At 48.0% G+C, this 14,615-nt stretch overlaps 1 protein-coding gene across 2 annotated transcripts in view; it reads right to left on the reverse strand.

Annotated features, from left to right (window-relative positions):
• Positions 1-470: 470 nt before the first annotated feature.
• RUVBL1 (RuvB like AAA ATPase 1) overlaps positions 471-14,615 on the reverse strand; it is a 44,964-nt gene continuing 30,819 nt past the window's right edge. For both annotated transcript variants that reach the window (XM_053600194.1, XM_053600195.1), the window contains 3 exons: positions 8,015-8,117; positions 1,838-1,929; positions 471-853 (listed from right to left, as the gene is read on the reverse strand). In XM_053600194.1, the coding sequence (XP_053456169.1) occupies positions 694-853; positions 1,838-1,929; positions 8,015-8,117 (355 nt within the window). In that variant the 3' untranslated portion in view covers positions 471-693. The remainder of the gene's footprint in view (positions 854-1,837; positions 1,930-8,014; positions 8,118-14,615) is intronic.

Here is a 14,615-nt window from a genome sequence, read left to right on the forward strand (position 1 = left end):
GGAAAAGTGGAAAAGAATGCCTTCAAAGAGGGGGGCCTGGCAGGTGGCCTCAGCCAGCAGCACAATGGTAAGTTACCATGCAGGTCCCTTGCATGATGGGGCCAAGAGTACTACCTCTGGGGTCTTCCTCCCCCAAACCCACACTCACAAGAAAAGCATCAGACAATTGCCAATTGAGGGATATTTTATAGAATACCTGATGGGTGCCCTTCAAAAATGTCATTAAAAGGTTATTAAAAACAAGGAGAGTATAAGAAAGTGTCACAGCCAAGAGGTGCCTGAGGAGACATGATAATAGTTGGAATGTGGCATCCTGGATGGGATCTAGGGACAAACGTACCGTGCTAACGTGACACGTCCACAGTAAGGCAGACTGGATGTGAGGACTACTGGGAACCACCTGTGCTGTCTTCATGATAAAACAGTTCTGAAATAAAAGTTGCTTTTTAAAAAATTCAAAGAGAAAGACATCATGAAAATAACCTATAAGGATTTATTAGAAAACACGTCAGGTAAGGGAGGGTTCCTTCAAAGCGACCCCAGAAGTTGTGTGAGTTAATGAGAAATGCTCCCCACACTGAGCCGACAACCAAGCTGAGTGGGGCATTGCAAGTCCAGGGGGTGCTCCTGCCCGCAGCCAGACTGGGCCCAGGAACGTCTGGGGGCCTCTCCGGGCAGAGAACCTCGGCCATGTCACTTCATGTACTTATCCTGCTGGTCGGCCAAGATCTTGGCTGAGGACTTGGCATCATAGAATAGCTCGCTAATCTCCTCCACGTGCTCCTTCTCAATGCCGTCTTTCCCATTGATCTTAGCGAGCAAGTTGGCTGGGGTCAGCAGCTGCACTGAGTACCTGGAGCAGACAGGGGCCAGGCCAGGAGTGAAACTGGGGCCCCAGAAGGAAGCCCTCCCCGCAGCAGCTGCAGCCCATGTTAGGTGGTGCTTAGTTGTTGGAAACACAACAGAAAAAGGGAGGGAGAGCTGTGGCACAACCTTTCTTAGAAAGGGCATGACAAATGCTCCCCTATCTGTGTTAAGGCCTACAAGTTCTCCAGCAGGCGCTGACTCCACTGCAAACTTAGGTGCATGCACGGGTCAGGCAGGTGATGCCAAGTACAGATGGGGACATGGAACGTGGCAGGGAAATTAACACACAGCCACCTGCAAGCACGTGCCCCATCAAAGGTATGTAATTCAGTGGTCTTTAAAGTACTGCTCCACCCAGACCTAAGAGCCTGCAATTCTGCCTTCAACCTCGGGAACAAAAAGAACTGAATCAAGGGACACAGGGAAGGGCTGAGGACTGTGAAGCAGTAATGATTTTACAAGGAGTCAGGACACCGCCAGGGACATCTGCACAGGCCACCACCTCCGAGCTGCTGGAGAACAGTTAGAACAAATTGTTCCTACTCTTCTCCAGTCCTTGCTCCCTACCCACCCAGAGGACAGGAGCAATGGGGGACAGGGGAAATGGGCCCCCCCACTAGGGAGCTGCCCACCCAGGCCCCACACTCTGGATCCACACATCTCCTCTGCCAAGGTACTGGCCCAGAGTCAGAGTGAGCTCTCCACCAGAGGGGACACCTGCCACAGGACAAGAGGATGTCACCTGTTACTCTAGCTTCTAAAAAACATCAGCTAGAGACTCTGTGCTCCAAACTCAAGTGTCCAGACACCCACCATACCGCAAAGAGCAGACAAATATGGTCCTATGCCTTGGAAGGGGGCCTGCCCTTTTTTTTTTTTTTTTGGATATTCAAACATTTTTTACTGTTTCTTTATTTTAACTTATTTCCCAGTATGACCCAGCAAGGCCCCCCCAACTGTGCCAGCTCACCGGAGCGTGGTCTTGGTGCCAATCTCCCCCAGGTGGTTCAGTGCCTCCTCACTGATGTTGATGCCTTCCGTCTGGGCACGGATTTTAATGATCTTTTCAGAGAAGAAAAAACATGATCACTAGTGACTGTAACTCCCATTCCTCAAGTGCTTTAAAAACTTTGCTCAGGGGCGGTGCCTGTGGCTCAAAGGAGTAGGGTGCTGGCCCCATGTGCTGGAGGTGGCGGGTTCAAACCCAGCCCCAGCCAAAAACAAAACAAAACAAAAAAAAACTTTGCTCAGGCTCGGCACCTGTAGCACAGTGGTATGGCATCAGCCACATACACCGAGGTTGGCAGGTTCAAACCCAGCCCAGGCCAGCTAAGCAACAATGACAACTGCAACAGAAAACTAGCCGGGCACTGTGGCGGGCACCTGTAGTCTCAGCTACTTGGAAGGCTGAGGCAAGAGAATTGCGTAAGCCCAAGAGTTAGAGGTTGCTGTGAGCCGTGTGACGCCATGGCATTCTACCCGAGGGCGGTACAGTGAGACTCTGTCTCTACAAAAAAAAAAAAAAAAAAAAATTTTTTTTTGAGGTTGCTGTGAGCTGTGACGCCACAGCACTTTACCGAGGGCAACATAGTTAGACTGCGTCTCAAAAAAAAAAAAAAATTTTTTTTTGTTCAGTGTTTCTTACCCCGTATCATAAGAAAAGTAGAGACCTACACCTGAGGTAGTGGTAGGGGAGCTGCCACCTGGCCTGGCCCCCTCCAGAGGGTACGTGCCACTCCCTGGGATGCATGAACCGCATCCCAGCCAGCAACTGCTGCCTCGGGGCTGCGTGGCTGTCAGGGCAGCTCCTCCTTGCCTCGCTGCCCTCCTCTGCTCCAGGCAGAGAGAACTGAAGCCTCTTTAAAACTTGCCCTGGGCTCCCTCAAGGGCTCTAACTTTCCTCTGTAGCATGGGCAGCACCACTTATAAGCACTCAGGCATGAACAGACATTTTTTATTTGCTTGATAAATGCGATGGTTAAATAAATCAAAAAAGTTACTTTTAAAGATTTACCAGCCCTCATAACATCACCAGGAGATATCTAATCTATCAAGAGGCTGACGCTTGCTGCAGTTTCAAGATCTTGGTAAAGTTGGAGGGGGAGGCAGGCCGGTGGTGAGGAAGCTGCAAGACAGTGGCACTGGGATCCTGCAGGCACGCCAGCACTGAGTGATAAGGGGCAGCCAGGATAATGATGTTGTGTGTTGTGGAGCTGAGATAACTCGAGGACTTCGAGCCTCATATAATACAGGAATTTTTCACTTTGGCAGCTTCGTAAACAAGATATCAAGAAGCCCTTGTTTAAATTAGAGCCATAAAAACGCATCCAGGGTAGAGGCACAGGGCCTGGGAAAGACTGAGTCCCTTCTAAGAGGGAAGAAGCAGCCTACACCAAAACCCACCTGGAAGCTCTCCAGACAGCAGGGGCTACAGGGGGGTGGGGAGCCCAGTCTCTGATGACTCTGGCCAGGGGGAGCCCAGAGTGCTGGCTGCCTGCACTTGGGAAAGGTCCCAGGCCTGGCAGGCTGGGTAGGTAAGTAGGCAGACAGGTGCTGGGGGAACTGGCCAGAGCCTAGCAGGGATGGCTGCCCCTCTGCCCCAGACCACTGCAGCCCACGAGGTGTTGGCAGCAAGACAGGCTTGGGATATAGGTTTTTGTATGAAATGTCTGAGTTTTTTTTTTTTTTTTTGAGACAGATCCTCAAGCTGTCACCCTGGGTAGAGTGCTGCGGCATCATAGCTCACAGCAACCTCCAACTCCTGGGCTCAAACAATCCTCCAGCCTCTCCAAGTAGCTGGGACCACAGGCACCCACCACAACACCCGGCATATTTTGGTTGCAGCCATCATTGTTTGGCGGGCCCAGGCTGGATTCCAACCCGTCAGCTCAGGTATATGTGGCTGGTGCCCCAGCTACTTGAGCCACAGGCACTGAGCCAAAATGTCTATGACTTTTAAATGAAGGCAGCTTGTTCAAATATTTCATAAATACTGCAAAGGCCACATAAAACTTATCAAGGCACAGTGGCTCATGTCTGTACTCCTAGAACTCTGGGAGGCAAGGCAAGTGGATCACTTGAGCTCACTAATTCAAGACCAGCCCGAGCAAGAGTGAGACCTCATCTCTACTAAAAATAGAAACACTAGCTGGACATGGTGGCAGGCGGCTGTAGTCCCAGCTACTCGGAAGGCTGAGGCAGGAGGATCACCTAAGCCCAGGAGTTGGAGGTTGCTGTGAGCTGTGATGCCACCACTGCACTCAACTCGGGGTGACAGAGTGAGACTCTGTCTCAGGAAATACCCACAAAACACAAAAATACTTATCCACAGGCTCATCAGTGGGCTGCCGTGGTGTGAGCTCTGTACGTGAGGTGCTCCACTGTCTGAGGTTCAAATCTACCTGCAGCTGAGCAGAGAGAGGGCTCATGGAAGTTACTGGATGGACACAAGGAAGGCCAAGAAAGGAGCTGGGAGGGAGACCCCTGCTCCCACTCCATCACGGGAGCACTCCCCTCGGCACAACAGTGGAAGGCTTCTCTCTCACAGCTGCAAACTAAGGAAACCAGACCTTGCCAAGAGTGTCCCCAGAAAACCTCCTGAAACTCTGGGCAGATGTGAACACTGAATCCCGCAGCCTGGTCCAAGGAGAGAGCTTCAGCCTGAACACCTCCCTGTCAGGGAGCTGCATGGCATCTGTGGTTCCCCTTATAGCATGTCAGGGACAGACACCCTGCTCTCACTCTCTAGAACAGGTCAGAGCAATCATGAGTGCTGCTGTCTCAGACTGCTCGAAAATGGACAGTTCATAAACGAGATCTTTAATCATTTAATAACCTGCAGGGATGGTTTATGAAAGTATCAGCACTGATGGCAGATACACGAGTTACACGAGTTGGTTTGTCTAAAACCCTTCCTCAGGCTGCAGTACAGACGCTGGGGCTTCCCCCCGGGCCAGCAGGAACAAAGCAACACTGAGTCCTGAGAGAAAGCCGAAGAAGAACCCCTCCAGGCCGAGCTCAGATGGAACCACCCAGAGCTGACCTGTCTAGTCTCTGCACCAGTGGCACAGTGCAGAGCACCCAGGGGGCCTGCACTGAGGGTGGGAGCTCTGGGGACGAATGCAGCAGCAGAGTGAACTGGCTCTGAGTATGCAGGGGGGTGGGGGTGAGGGTCCAGCTCTGGTGCTTACTCTCTGCCTGGCCACAAGACCCTCCTTTGAGTCTTTAATGCTGGCTGTGGCAAAGCTACTGACGAGGACCCCAAAGGGTGTCTGGGAAGCACATGAACCTGTTAATGACAGTAATAATAACAGCAGTGGGATGCAGTGATTGGACCTAAGTTATATCACTGTCTCATGTAATCCTTTTTTTTTTTGAGACAGAGCCTCAAACTGTCGCCCTTGGTAAAGTACCATGGCATCACAGCTCACAGTAACCTCCAACTCCTGGGTTCAAGCGATTCTCCTGCCTCTGCCTCCCAAGTAGCTGGGATCACAGGCACCCACCACAATGCCCAGCTATTTTTTGGTTGCAGCCGTCATTGTTGTTTGGCAGGCCCCGGGCTGGATTTGAACCCGCCAGCTCAGGTGTATGTGGCTGGTGCCTTAGCCACTCGAGCCACAGGTGCCGAGCCTCATGTAATCCTTATGACAGCCTCACAGTGGAGCAGATCTTTCATCTGACACAGGAGAGGGGGTAGCTAAGGCTCAGAGAGGGCACCAAATTGCTCAACTCATTCAGCAGCAGATGGAAGCCACCAAATACTCCAAGTGTCCCTGGACCTGACCACACCCATGCTGGTCTGCTTTTCTTGGCAGGACACAGGGGTTTTGGTCCCAACAGTAGGTGCTTATGGGAAAGCACCCACAGTGAGGATGGGAAGGTTCCCGATAATTGCCTAGGGCACTTTGTTTTTGCTTCTGCTTCAGTAAATGTCTTGGCTTCAACTTAGCAGTCATCCAATAGCAAGAGATTCTGACCTGGTGACAAGGCCCGCAGCCATTGACACCGTCTCCTGAATAACACACTGTGATGTGCAGCTGCCTCAGTCATCTGCTCGTGCTGGTCAGGAAGGCACATCTCTGACTCACACCATGCATCTCTGCGGCACTTCTGCATGCTGTCAAGGAGAACGCCCGCAGGGCCAGGCTAGATGGGTCACGGGTGAGCAGGGGACCGCCAGGGAGGGCCCAGCAGAGGCCCTGCCCATTCCCAGGACAAGGCCCTGCTCACGAACTGTCTGAGGAAAACTATATCCACGGGAGATATTTCTAGCAGGGAGAGGCCGGTGGCACAGTGATAAAGAATATGGGTTTCAGGATCAGACAGCCTGGATTCCAGCCAGTCCTGTCACCTGCTCCCCACTAACTGGCATTATAAACTCAGGCAAATTAGTTAGCTGGGGTCTGTGACCTCATCTTTAAAAATTACAATGATAATAGCTCTTCCTGCCTCATGGGTTACTAGGGATCAACAGAATCACGTAGCCAAGCACGTCCAAGACTCAACCTGTTGTCCAACAAATGTCCCCAGGACTGTGCTCTGGGTACAGGCAGAACGCATCAGAATGTCAGTGCAGCCCTGGTCCCCTCGGCAGTCCCAGCCATGGCTGGCACTAGACCTCTCAGAAAGAGACGATCTGGAGCCAGGGTCCGCAGGGCAGAGGCAGAAGCACAGCATGTGCCACACCAGCGCGCGGCCCACTGCTGAACAGGCGGTGTGTGCTCTGCAGGGCACAGCCTGGCCTTGCATACTGGCCTCACTGCTCAGTGACTGCCATAAAAACTAACAGACACAGACCATAACCAACCTGTAAGAGTGCCTGGGTAATGCTGGTACACACTTGGTGCTCGAGCTCCAAACCAAGCAAGAGGCAATTCCCAACCACATCCACGGCCCTGGGGTGAAGCCCCGCCTCATAAATCCCTGCATCTCCCACCCCAGCTGAACCCCAGGCGGTTCCTAAGGGCGTGCAGTGCGCCAGGCACTGAGCACAACACCTCCCCCTTCAGATGCCCTTCCCGGCTGTGTGACGCTGCCTCAACATTGTCTCTGAGGACTTGGTAGCAGCCCTCAAGGACTGTGTCGCAAAGCCACGGTCTTGCTCAGGGCTGGCACCAGACCCCTGCCCACTAGTCATGCTTTATACTGTAGACAGGCACCTCCCTGTCAGAGAGCTGCCTTCTGCACCCTGCTGGAGATACCCTGCTGTGAGTGCTGGTGGGACAGAGTGTCTCAGCAAAAAAGACCATGGGCAGGGTGTGACCTGGGCACCAAAGGCTATCGCTAAATCTTTCTTTTTTTTTTTTTTTTTGAGACTGAGTCTCTTTATGTCACCCTCGGTAGAGTGCCATGGCATCATAGCTCACAGGAACCTCAAATTCTTGGGCTCAAGAGATTCTCTTGCCTCAGCCTCCCTGACACAATGCCCGGCTACTTTTAGAGATGGGGTCTCGCTCTAGCTCAGGCTGGTCTCGAATTTCTGTGAGCTCAGGCAATCCACTCACCTTGGCCTCCCAGAGTGCTGGGATTACAGGCATGGGCCACCGTGCCCAGCCTTCTTCATTTTTTATAGAGTAGGGGTCTTATGATGTTGCCCAGGCTGGTCTCCGACTCTGGCCTCAAGACCTCCTCCTGCTCCTGAGATTGCAAGCACTACATCTTCTTATACTAGGGTCTCCTTTTAGCTAGGGCTGGTGGCCCCCTGTCATCAAGTTGCCTTTTTCATTATTCTTTTCCTAAGCTTATCCAAAGGAGAACAACCAAAAAGAAAACAGCCAAGAGGGAAGCTGAGGCAAGAGAATTGCCTAAGCCCAGGAGCTGGAGGTTGCTGTGAGCTGTGATGCCACAATACTCTACATAGCCACATAGTGAGCTGTTCTTCCTATGTTTTTTTCAAAAAAAAAAAAAAAACAGCCAAGATTCACAAGAAGGAGATTCTGTGACATTCAGAAAACATCCAGTTAGCCCAACCCATCTTTCAGATAGGGAAACTAAGACTCAGGAGTAATGTCACTGGCCCAAGGCCAACAGCTAAGTGGTGGGATGGCGAGTGGAAGCCAAGTCTACTCCAGGGATCCTTCGTGCATGGCCGCCAGTGAACCGTTGGAGCTAACTGAGGAGGAGCAAGAGGGGAAGGGAGGGTCACCTGTTTCATTTCCTGTGGAGTATACAGCATGGTCCGGATGATCATCACTCGGTCCAGAAGGTCAAGAGGGATGCCATGAGGAGAGGTGATGTCCTCAGTGCCTCTGCAAGGGCCAAAATTAATCCCATCACCAATCCTTGCTTATATAAGAAACTGGACATTGGGGCAGCTGGGGCACTCCCAACCACAAAGCAGCCACCTAAAATCATACACAAAAATAATCTTCTAGGTATCTGCCAAACTTTCATACAGACATTTCTTTAAATCATACTAAGTGTGCACATATGTGTTTGCTTTTGTCCATGTTGTTTCAGTCTTAATAATCCATCGTTTTTTTCCCCCATAGAGTCATGTTGCCCAGACCGGTCTTGAACTACTGGCTTTAAGCAATCCTTCTACCTTGGCCTCCCAACAGTGCTGGGATTACAGGCATTAGCCACCATGCCCAGTCAATCATGTTTAATATTACTTAATAATTCATTAAAAATTTCCCCGCAAACTGTTGATCATTTAAGTAGTTTCCAATTATTGCTGTTATTAATATTATGTTTTATGCACACAGCCACAGCCATTTCCTCAGCAACTGCTGTAGCATCTGACACAACCCTAAAAATCTATTTGAATGAAGGGATGACCACTCTAACCTAACAGCTACGTGAACGGTCTGCTCTCACTACAGCATAGCCAGCACTAAGTGTTCTAATTCTTAAAATACTTTGCTGTCTTAGTGGGTTAGAAAAAGCTGGAAAAGTAACGTCTCATTTAAATTTGTATCTCCTTGATTACCAAGGAGGCATCTGAATGTATTCACTTATATTTTACTCCTTTCTGAGAAGTGTCCAGTCATGTCCTTTGCCTATTTTTCTCCTGAACCCGTAGGCAAGCCATAAGAAGAACAGCTCAAGAAAGGCACCCTGCCCACCCACTGGACCCCACGGCCAGCTGCTTGATGGGAGGCACTGCTGGGCAGACCCTGGGGCACACTGGCCAGCCTCCAGCTACGTTTAGAAAGCCATGTGCTGTGTGAGCTTCCACCTTAGCCTCTGGGAGTCACGACAGCAGACGCTCTATGTCAACATCATTTTAGGCATTCCCAAACTTGTGAAAAATTGCAAAGCCTATGGTTATAGCTCATCAATGTAACAAAAAATAAGGCACGTAATTGGATTTAATTGTTACTATCAGAATATTTGGTTTTAAAAATAAGTAAACTTGCTAAAAATATAACTTCAGTTAAAAAAAGTCTATTAGGGGGGCAGCGCCTGTGGCTCAGTCGGTAGGGCGCCGGCCCCATATACCGAGGGTGGCGGGTTCAAACCCGGCCCCAGCCAAACTGCAACCAAAAAATAGCCGGGCGTTGTGGCGGGCGCCTGTAGTCCCAGCTACTCGGGAGGCTGAGGCAAGAGAATCGCTTAAGCCCCAGGAGTTGGAGGTTGCTGTGAGCTGTGTGAGGCCACGGCACTCTACCCCGAGGGCCATAAAGTGAGACTCTGTCTCTACAAAAAAAAAAAAAGTCTATTAGGGGCGGCGCCTGTGGCTCAAGGAGTAGGGCGCCGGTCCCATATGCCGGAGGTGGCGGGTTCAAACCTGTCCCCGGCCAAAAAAAAAAAAAAAAGTCTATTAGTGGAAGTATAAATGTACAGGTATTATTGTAAAACTAAAGTGCAAATAAAATATATGCTAGCACAGGATAAACCTTGATAACATGTAAATAAAATAAGCCAGGCACAAATTTACGTGATCATACACACAGGAAATATTCATAGCAGGCAAATTCATGGAGGCAGAAAGTAGACCAGAGTTAATCAGGGATGGGACATAACGCATAAGGGTTATAGAGTTTCTGTTTTTGAGGTGATGAAAAAGCTTTGGAAATAGATAGTGGTGATGGTTGTACCACACTGTGAATGTAATTAATGCCAATGAATTATACACTTATATATGGTTAAAATGGCAAACTTTATGTTGCCCACATTTTACCAAAAGAAAAACATTTCAAAAAGAAGAATGAGATGACAACAAATAATTGTTAAATATAATTTTAAAAAACCTTTTCCAAGTAGAGAAATACAGACTAATAGCAAATGCAAATATTAACTTTAGAGAAAAGATCTGAGAAAAAATCTCTTCAGTAACATTTTTTTAAATTAAGAATGATAAAGATTAAATTCTACCATGATTTGAATCTCACTGTCGCACTTACAATCTTCACGTTCCACAAAATAACCTTTACAACTATATTTAATTTTTAGTTATTTAATTTCATTTAGGCCACAGTATTTTTTTGTAAAGTCTTATTTGGTAGTGTTTTGGGAATTCTGAGGAAACCTTAAGACGATCTCAACTTTGCCGTTTAAAACATCCCAAGGACAAAAATATCCAAAATTCAGTAATACCCACAATAAATCATGATGGCAAATATAAAAGATTTAAAGTTGAAAGGGTTAGAGAAAAATGAAGTATTCCCTAATCAAACTCTAAAGAACAGAATTTACAGACATGCATTAAGAAAACTTCTTATAGTTTTGAGTCCATAAAACTAAAAATTTAAACAGAAAGGCTGCTAAGGACTACTAAGCATTTTTCAGAAATTAATGACAAAACATTTTTGAGATTCATCCAAGCTACAAATCTCATGTACATAATTTCTCCTAGGAAATGTACTAGTGATATTTTAAGCTGTGAGGCACAGAAAGGTCTGTGCCGCTGCTGTGTGGGCCAGCTGAGCAGGTCCCCTACCTCCAGCCCCGGAGTCAGGTGCTGACCACAGCAGAAGCAGTGGGATCAGGCAATCTCTGTTTGATAAGGCGGCCACATTATATTATAAAATTGCTAATAATAAGCTATAATAGTAATTATACTTTGATAAAATTAGAAATTTAGTCTTGTATCCCAGAAGTTAATTCATGGCTTTGGCCTATGCATACTATTAATTTTAACATTTCACTGTTCAGCAATTTTCGCAATTATCAGTAAGCCTCTTCCAGATTGACAATTTGGAGTTTTGAAGCCACAGGCCCAATTCTCCTACGAATCCAATGTGGTTTATCTTCAGGGACAAGGCAATTGTACTTCTGGAAATTTATCCTCTAGATATCCCTAGCGTGTGCAAGATGGTTGCCTAACTTGTGAATACTTTCCTTTTACTATAAGTCAGAGTTTCTCCACTTTGACACTGTTTACATTATGGACCAAGTGTTTCTTTCTATAGGGGCCATCCTGTGCATTACAGAGCCCTCTGTAGCACCTTTCTACCCACTAGACGCCAGCAGCAGTTCTACAGCATGACAAGTAAAAATGTCTCCAGATGTTGCTGAATGTCCCCAGGGGAAAAAAATTGCCCCTATTTGAGAATTACTACATAACTGATTCTTTACGTAATCCTGTAGCTAGAAGGTCACAGATAACAGAAAGCTTTACTGCCGAGAGAGCACGGTAAACACCTCTCTGGGTAATGTGAAGGGTAACTCACCTATGCCCACTTAATCTTGGCTAAGTGGGCACAACGTGAGTGCTAAAAAGACAGCTATTTGATTTTTTTGGCAAGGCTGCCAAGGCAATTCAGTGAAAAAGAACAGTCCTTTCAATAAGTGGTTCTGGGACAACTGAATATTCAAATACAGAATGAAGCAAACCAAGGCCTTCTTTACACCATATATAAAAATCAACTCCCAATGGACTGTAACCCTACATCTAAGGGGTAAAGTAACACTATAAAACTCTATGGAGTTAGAGTAGGCAGTAGCTTCTTAGATATGCGACTAAAAATACAAACAACAACAGCTAAAAACAGATTCAGAATTTAAAAGACACTCTTAAGAAACTGAAAAGACAACCCAAAGAATAAGATAAAATATTTATAAATCTTATGTAAGGACTAGGTGTGGTGACTCATGCTTGTAATCCTAACAATCTGGGAGACCAAGGCAGGAGGATCACTTAATGTCAAGAGTTTGAGACCAGTCTGAGCAATAGCAAGATGCTATCTCTACAAAACATAAAAAAATTAGCAAAAAAACAAAAAAATTAATTTAAAAAAAAATTAGCCAGCTGTAGTGGCAGGCATCTGTAATCCAGCTACTCAGGAGGCCAAGGCAAGAGGATTGCCTAAGCCCGGGATTTGAGGTTGTAGTGAGCCATACAGATGTCAAACAACCCAACATCCACTGACTGATGAATGGGCAAGTAAAATGTGCAATAAATATTCTACACAATGGAATTCTACCCAACCATAAAAAGAAATAAGTACTATGCCTGCTATAACATAGACGAACCATGAAAATATGCTGAGTAAAAGAAGCCAGTCCCAAAAGACCAGATTCCACCGTGTTGCCCGTCTGAAGTGTCCATGAAAGGCAATGGCTGCCAAAGGCTGCAGAGAAGGTCACCTCCCTCCCGAGTCTGGAGATAATCTCAGCTGCCCACAGGGCTGTCGGTGTCCCATGAGATGTGCCATGTAGACAGCCCTGGACAGTTTCCAACACAGAAGAAGCCCTCAACTGATGCCACCTCCCTCCCCCTTCCCTTCAAGCTCTGGAGTTTAGATGTGGGTCGGGAATAAGGAGGCTCGGCAGCTCCCCTCTATGAGTGGATGTGAGATAGGTAGCATGTGAGACGGCTATTACTGTTGGCTATTACTATTATTATTTTTTTTTTTTTTAGAGGCAGAGTCTCTTTTTTAGAGACAGAGTCTCCCTTTATCGGAAGTCTCCCTCGGAAGAGTGCTATGGTATCACAGTTCACAGCAACCTCCAGCTCTTGGGCTTAGGCGATTCTCTTGCCTCAGCCTCCTGAGTAGCTGGAACTACAGGCGCCCACCACAATGCTCAGCTATTTTTTTGTTGCAGTTTGGCCAGAGCTGGGTTTGAACCTGCAATCCTCGGTATATGGGGCTGGTGCCCTACTCACTGAGCCACAGGTGCCAGTTGGCTATCATTTTTATCATTACTATTTTGATATTATTATTACTACTATAAGGAATTTCCCACTAGGACTTAGTGCCAAAAACTTCAGTCTGGCAACAACAAGTCCTCAAAATGTAGGCAGCCCTTGATCAAATCTCCCAGGTTTTAGGCTGACCAGAACTTTGTCTCCACTTGGGAGGTTCTGAGATCAAAGCCACCTTTCTATGCACCATTTCCTGGTGGGACTGAAAGACCTTGCTTCTGGAAGGGAGAGAGTTGCCAGGCTCTGCTGGCCACAGCCCAGCTGTGTTATGCCTGCGGCCTGTTAGCAGAGCTCACCAGCAGGGGGCACCATCTGTCCAAGTCTCAGCACTTCTACCCACTGAGCGGGTTGAAAAAAAGCGGGCTGGACCAAGGCAAGACAAGTCCAATCAGCCCAAGGTTGTGCCACCAGGACGCCACACTTACTGGGCACGAGGCCGGCACGTATTTGGTCTCCAGACACTGCCCTGGTAGCTATGCTCCTCTTACAAGCAGCTGGCCTGGACCTGGCACAGGCTGCCTGTTCTCTAAGACTACAGGAAGCACGTGTGACAATCGTCTTGTCCAGACATCAGGGGATTCACAGTGGCTATAAGATGCTGCCATATGAACTTGAATCATGTACTTGAATCCTAAGTGCAAGAAACGGGAAACTGAGGCATGACCTATTGATATATTGTAGTGCTCAGAGCACTTCATGAATCCCCTTTGGGGCCAACCCACAGCCAGGTGTATAGCAATTTTAGACAATTTTTTTTAGAGAGAGGACCCTGCTATGTTGCCCAGGCTGGAGTGCAGCGGCTATTCATAGCTTCAATCATAACACACTATAGCCTTGAACTCCTGGTCTCAAGTGATCTTCCCAATCCAGCATGCCTGGGATAACAGCACACACCAATGCGTCCAGCTTGAACAATCTTACTGAGGCAAAACTTCTCCATTAAGATAGAACTGAAATCTTCACATGGACACCATCATTCAGAGGTGAGTCTAGGCCAATCGGCAGTTTTGGTTTCAAACTCAGTTTGACTCCAGCTCTGTACTAAGACATGACCCATAGGACATCTTCCCAAACCCTCCACCTCTGCCATTCCAGCATGCAGCAGGCCTGGTTCCCATATTGCCCTGCTGCAGGCTTGAAAAGAGGCCTCTCACCACTCTGCACCTCTAGCACCGCAGAGACCAGGCCCTGATGTTCAAACAAAAAAAACAAAAGCAGGCGGCGTGTGTAGCTCACTGAGTAGGGCACCGGCTCCATATACCTAGGATGGCGGGTTCAAACCCGGCCACAGCCAAACTGCAACAACAACAACAAAAAAATAGCCAGGCGTTATGGCGGGCACCTGTGGTCCCAGCTACTCAGGAGGCTGAGGCAAGAGAATCACCTAAGCCCAAGAGCTGGAGGTTGCTGTGAGTTCTGACGCCATGACATTCTACCAAGGGCAACAAAGTGAGATTCTGTCTCTTAAAAAAAAAAAAAAAAGAGCTGTAAGACTATCAATAGTGGGAACAATAGCTGGGATAGTGCGCTGGCCCTGCACACCAGGGGCGGCCTGTTCCAAAATTTGGGGGCTGAGCGCAGTGGCTCATACCTGTAATCCCTAGCACTCTGGGAGGCCGAGCCAGGTGGACTGCCTGAGCTCAGGAGTTCACCA

The sequence above is a fragment of the Nycticebus coucang genome, chromosome 8 (genome assembly GCF_027406575.1).
Source record: "Nycticebus coucang isolate mNycCou1 chromosome 8, mNycCou1.pri, whole genome shotgun sequence".
Lineage (NCBI taxonomy): Eukaryota > Metazoa > Chordata > Mammalia > Primates > Lorisidae > Nycticebus > Nycticebus coucang.